General features: G+C 34.1%; 2 protein-coding genes across 2 annotated transcripts in view; both read left to right on the forward strand.

Moving 5' to 3' along the window:
- LOC107746759 (formin-2-like) overlaps positions 1-5,115 on the forward strand; it is a 13,327-nt gene extending 8,212 nt beyond the window's left edge. The window contains exons 4-5 of the mRNA XM_016561053.1: positions 1,624-1,787; positions 5,020-5,115. Coding sequence (XP_016416539.1) covers positions 1,624-1,787; positions 5,020-5,115 — 260 coding nt within the window. The remainder of the gene's footprint in view (positions 1-1,623; positions 1,788-5,019) is intronic.
- LOC107746748 (formin-2-like) overlaps positions 4,832-6,733 on the forward strand; it is a 5,335-nt gene continuing 3,433 nt past the window's right edge. Inside the window, exons 1-2 of the mRNA XM_016561039.1 lie at positions 4,832-5,274; positions 5,955-6,016. Coding sequence (XP_016416525.1) covers positions 5,229-5,274; positions 5,955-6,016 — 108 coding nt within the window. The 5' untranslated portion in view covers positions 4,832-5,228. The remainder of the gene's footprint in view (positions 5,275-5,954; positions 6,017-6,733) is intronic.

A 6,733-nucleotide genomic window follows, 5' to 3' on the forward strand; every position in this document is an offset into this window, starting at 1 on the left:
CACACACACACACATAGTATGGAGGGATGGATATAGATATAGACTTGATGTACTAAAATAACTGATAATGAAATGAAATTAATAAAATCTATTTGGTTTTTGTGTGTCTCTATAGATTTTATTAATTTTTTTTTCAGTTACTTTAGTACGTTTAGTCAAGTCTAACTAAATTAAAAGAAATGTTGCCTTGGCAACTATCTGAAGTGTTGTTGTTTTTTTTAGTTAAAGTTTATTCTATTTTTAAACGTCTAAATCTAGATCTGGCTATCTAGGCTAGCTGTGTATGGTTATTCTGGTCTACAAGCCTTCATAAGACCTTTAGGACATAGCTATCTTAGAATAGCGGTGTTCTAGCTCAGCAGCTATTTCTCCTTACCGGGATTTAGACATTAATTGTACTCAGTTGTGTTTTAGGCACTAAAACAGTCCAGTACGTTATAGTCAAACACATTTATAATTAAGATTTCTGTGCCACCCCAGACTGGTTGCTGGCCTCTCTCTGGCCACCCCTATAAAAACATCCTGGCTCTGATCTTTGTTTGGAACTATTTTCGTTGGCAAAATTGAGCAAAAACAAGCAATATTATGTCTAAAATGTAAGTCACTTATTGCTAACTTTACTGAACTTGTATAAAATGATTATTAAATGTGTTCATGCTAATATCTGCAGAAAAAGGTACTCTTTGTCTGATATATATTAAGTTAACTATATTAAATTATATAATCATAAAAAGCATACAGAAGCATTTTTGCCATCTACAATTTAGAATGCCTTGAATTTTGAGTGAACATCACAACACTTACCATATTATCGCAGAAGATATACTGTATATCGCAGACTCCAGACTCGACTTGAGAGGAAAATGAATCATCCGCGGTTGTGCGCGCACTTGTTTGCACGTGAGCAAAGGTGTTTTTAGGAGTCTAACTTGCAAACGCCAGACCAGACTATTTTGTAGTAAGTAACGAATATGCTTCGGGGAAATGTATCGGAGTAAAAGTATACATTTTAATTAGGAAATGTAGTGGAGTAAAAGCTGGCTGAAATATAAAAACTTAACTTTACCCAAAAAATACTTAAGTACTGTAACGGAGTATTATTACTTCGTTACATTACACCACTGGGGACAGGCTTGGTGGTCTGGGTAGGTGTAAGGGATGGGTCAACAGTGTAATTATAATCGTAATTACAGAAATTAATTGCAGATGTAATTACATGCAGGTATTTTTAAAATATAAGTACAATGTAAAAACATGTATGTACACAATAAGTGCATTGTACCAAATGATTAATTAAAATGTAAGTACATAGTAGTTAAGGCCACTTAAAGTGGGACCATAAATAGTTGTTTTGTAATTGATTTTTTTCTTTGAAAAGCAAGATAAAACAGTAAAAAGCAAATTTTGGCTATTTCATTTATGCAATGGTGAAAAAAATGGGCAAATTAAACACGGGGGGGGGTGAAAAACAGTGTTTGGTATTTGGCCTTCAGCCCAGTGTTTCATTTTGTTCCGTTTCGCCTTCAGCCAAGAGTTTATTTCTGTGCATCCCTGATTATGACGACCTGGTTCCGTCAGTGTTTGCACAGAGTAACGTGACTGACTGAGTCTGCTGTTTCTCAGGCCGGACGCTGTTGGAGCGCTTCTTCCAGCAGCAGGACTCCAGAGAGCCAGAGGAGGCCGAGAAGCTGTGCTCCAGGATCCTGGCCATGGGCCTCCTGCTGCCCTTCAGCGACTGCTTCAGAGAGACGTACAGCAGCAGCGGACAGATCGCACACAAGTTTGACGTGAGTCCTGATTCACTTCACTTTCACTGCAGCAAGCTGTTCTTTCTTGTCTTGCATGTCCTGCGGAGTCAGATCAGTGCAGAGGCAGGGTTTAGTCTTTCCTTCTGTGGCACCTTGTTTATGTTAAATGATTAGAACACTAGTATTTCCAGCAGCTAAAAAATGGTTAAAAGTCAGTTATTTCTATCTTTTGCTGTAGCGTGTCAGTTGGAAATATGAGTTTGCATTTCCAAACATTCATTTAGCCATTAATTGTAATAATGCAGTGAGATTTTTGTGCTGCACACAGAGATGTGATCTGATCATCATCAGTCTGTCTGGAGTCACATGAAGAAACAGAACAAACTGAGACAGACTCATTTTTTTAGCTGCTGGAAATACTAGTGTTACTGAAGTTTAGCATTTCATTCTTTGGACTGGGGGAACATGAACACACTATAATGAATGGACACGCATGAGGTCTTGTTGTCTTTGTTCTTACTGGCTGAGGTTGGCATCATGTGATCTGCTGCTCGATTGTGATTGGCTCTTACCAAGAAAAAGCTCTGCATCATCTTTAGGCTCCCAAGAAGCTGTCGGAGTCAGAGCGCCATCTGCTGATGCACATGCAGAAAGGACCAGTTCATCTGAAAATGAATGTTGATATCTTTCACCTGCTTTCGTCGCTCTAAACCCGTATAATTATGCTGGCTGAGATTCATTTGCTCGAGGCCACGGCTCATCAGATAACTCATGAACCACAGCACGATTCTGAGATTTAGTGATTTTATACAGCTGTTCATACACGAGATTCCACATGGACTCTTTTATCCTCTAAACCCCTTTATTTCTGAAGCATGTTTTATTAGATTGTGCTCTTTTTAACCATGTGAGAGAACTTTTTTCAGTTAAGTCTTTTGAAGATATTTTTAAGAGTTAAGCTAGATACAGTTTTAGCGTTTTTAGCAAAAAATAAATTTTAAAAACCTAATAATTTGTTATACATTTTTCTTGCCTTGAAAATAGCCACAGAAGCTGGCATGGTGTTAAACACAAACAAACAAACAAACATGGACTCTTTTTGCTTTGCTTACTAATATAGTTTGTTTACACTCTAATTCTGTTATCAGTTGCCCAATGTTTGTTTTTGTATGTTTTTAATGGCTAATATAATATCTAGAAAAAATGAAACAAAGTAATGTAAACTGATTTGACTGAACTCTTTATATGAACCTGCACACAAACAAAAACAAACAAATATAGACCTAAAATTACAATTACAAAAGACAAAAATTAAAATTATAAAATTAAAATTATTTTGGTTTAAACCTAACTAATTAAAATATTAATAAGAATAATAATAAACTGAATGTGATTTAGATTTGTCAGGAACGAAACGGGTCAGATTTCTGTAATAGTACTAATAAACTAGATGTTTCAAATTTACAAAAGCCAGGTTTATTGTCAATAAATCCCACACACACTCACACACACTCTCTCACACACACTCTCTCACACACATAACAAATGTAATTAAATGGCTTGTTCCACAGCTAACCATATTTAAATCATGCTCATACTTTTTAACTAAAATATGTTTTCACAATCAACCGATTTATGCAGATTTTACACTATTTAAATAAATGCTTTATTGAAATAAAACCAAACGGATGCAAATAGTTAATAAACAGTCATGTTTTTCTGACTGCAGAAAGTTTACACGCATATGCATTAATATGCAAGTTTGTTAAAATGATGTAATCCAAATAAATGGAAATTTTATATGAAATTCAAACACACAAATCTGCATTTTAGGCCTAAAGGTGTGTATGTTTGGAAATGTTGTGATCAAATGTGTCTGTTGCCATGATAACTGAAATATTCCCAAAGGAATCACCACTGAATCAAATCTAAACTGAAGGAAATCTTGGGAATGATGTCAGCAGCCAGTGCTGGTTGATTATAAACCTCTTCAGCAGTCAGTGACACGGGTTACACCGGAGCTGTGTGTTTGCTGCAGTGTGTGTTCAGCGTTTATCACTTATTTACAGTCCTGGCTCTGTATATCTTTCGCTTAACCCTGACTTAACTAGCAGTTTATACAGACAGCCCTGATCAGACTTCAGCTTCTGAGACGCTTTGTGTTCTGGGTTCATGTGGATTCAGTGCCGTTTTATTTTAGCATTTAGTTTTATAGTATTTATTAATATTTTGAGTTAATTTTATATTTCCTGTTTCCATTTTAGTTTGTCAGTTTTTTTGTTTGTTTGTTTAAATTTCAGTTTAAGTACTAAAATTATTCAAATTAAATTGTTAGCAAAAATTAGAAATGTTGCCTTGTCAACTATCTGGATTATTTAAAGTATAACTGAAAGTTTTCTTATTTTATTTAATTTCAGTTAGTTTTTTTTATTTCAATTAATGTAAATGTTTTTAAATCGATTTAGTTAATGATATTATTTAATTTAGTTTTTGTCAGTTTTATCATTTTATGTATCTCTTAGTTATTTTAGTAATTCAACTTTAATAAAACTTTTAAATGTTGCCTTTGACAACTAACTGGAATATATATTGAAAGAATAACTGAAAGTTTTGTATAAGTTTATTTTGTTTATTTAATTTACTTTTAATTCAGTTCACGTTTATTTCAGTGATGTACATGTTTAAGTTTCAGTTAACAATAATATTGTTGTGATTTTGTCAGTTTTAATAAGTTTTGTTTATTACTTTCATTAAATTTTATTTAATTTAAAACTGAGTAATGTTAGTACTTCGACTAGAAAGGTTGCATTAGCAACAAACTATTTGCTGAAAACATTGTTTTTCAGTGGTTTTATTTAATGATAACAACACTGCTCCCTAGCAGTTCATGTCAAGTCACCTTTATTTATATAGTGCTTTTAACAATACAGATTGTGTTAAAGCAGCTTTACAGTATTAAATAGGAAAATATTGTCCATAATGCTCACAAACACACACACACACATATCTTATATAATATATATATAGATATCTTTAAAAAAAATTTTTTTTTACAAAGTGTATTTCTGACTGCATTCATCGAACTCAAGCATTCAACTAGTTATTGTTAGAAATATTACTCTTTTTTTTTTTTTTTAATGCAATGCATTGTTTTTTGTAGATAAAATCTCACATATCACGGTTTAAAACAAAACCCCAAACCTCATATAAAATGAAAAATAACATGGCTGGTATAATATTGAGTCTTGACTCTTGAGATGTATTTTTTCAGGATTTCAGGTCTCTCTATTCGTACCGAAAGCTCATCCTGCTGTCTGTTAGTTCTCAGATTCATGCGTTATTGAGAGACGATCTTCAGTTCATCTAGCATTCAGCTGATGTTAATCACGCTCCATCTTCTACATTCGCTGCTTCTTCAGAAACAGGATTCATGTGATTTTAGAGTCTGGAAAGTCATTTTAACTCCGTTCAGGGATCTGAATGTCTAAACGAGATTATTTCTTTGCAGCGGTCGAGGAGCAGGAGGGTGAGTAACTCAATCACGCCGTGTCTTCAGTGGCTTCGCCTCATTTCAACTCTGTCACTGGCTGAGCTGAGCTTCAGAAATATTAAAGCACTTGTATTCATTCTAGGCTTTTTCCACCTTGTGCTAGTGTTTGTTTACTAATGTTGCCTAGCAACAAGCAGCGATTAATCATTCCCTCCATCACTGATCACATTCACATCATTCGCATGATTACACCGTGTTTTTCATCCTTTGTGCCATGTGTTGTGTGAGTTTACAAAGATTTCTACTCAAATATGTGGACACGCGTGTTTTTTAATATTACATTTTTTATATATTTTATGTATTTTTTGTTGTGTGTGTGTATATATATGTACAGTATATATACATATACATACACACACAAAGTTAAAAGTTAATCAAAGTTGCCCTAACACAAGAACACATTTTGGTTTGGTTTTGATCCGTATGCATGTATGTATGCATGTATGCAAATCAAAGTATCATAAATCTAAATATCAGTTTCTTTACAAAACTAACTAATGCACAGCATCTGCATTCAACCTTCAGTAGTGTTCGTGAAGTTAGTGTTCGAATTATAATAAAAATGATTGTTCTGAAGCTTCATTCATATTCACAGACTCATATTTCCTATAGATTTTACATTGTTTTGTGTGTGTGTGTGTGTGTGTGTGTTTCAGAGCATCAGGCCGTCGTTTCAGACATTAAAAAACAACAGGAAGAAGAAATCCTGCAAATTGAGGTATGTCTCATTCATCTCTCTAAGGCCCTTAGTTTTTCCCCACATTAAGGTCTAAATGAAAATACATCCTCATTACTTCACATCTGTAGCGTGGTATTTTATACATGTCCAAGAAACATGGTAATATCATGGTGCTTTATAATATTTAAGTCCTTCTGATAAATCTGAATGAAGTATTCTAGTCTTCAGTGTTTCTCTCAGCGCTGATGGATGGGATGCGTGAGAAGCTCGTTTCATGATTCATTCATTAGTTGACGTCTCATTTCCATATGCGCTCCATATTCACTCATGCAGGTTATTGGGCTGATTGTGTTTGATTCGATGCCCTGCTGCTGGACTAATGTTTAATCGTTCCCAGAGTTTGTTTGATTTCAGAAACAGGAAATAAACATCTGTGGTGAGCTCAGGAGAAGTGTGCTGTAGTGTGCACTACCAGCAGAGGGCAGCATCACTGCACACTTCACTCCATCAGACCTTTACTACAAGAGCATAGGAAGCTACTGGACCTTCTGTTCTAATAATACTTTAACAGAATATTATTATGTGCATACACACATTTATTAATTATAATAATTGCACACATGTAATTACCTATTAATATTGTATAATTATGTAAATGCAGTATTTATTATTTTTTCGTATATATATATATATATATATATATATATATATATATATATATATGTGTGTGTGTGTGTGTGTGTGTGTGTGTGTGTG

Source organism: Sinocyclocheilus rhinocerous, unplaced genomic scaffold, assembly GCF_001515625.1.
Source record: "Sinocyclocheilus rhinocerous isolate Xijiao unplaced genomic scaffold, SAMN03320098_v1.1 scaffold409, whole genome shotgun sequence".
Lineage (NCBI taxonomy): Eukaryota > Metazoa > Chordata > Actinopteri > Cypriniformes > Cyprinidae > Sinocyclocheilus > Sinocyclocheilus rhinocerous.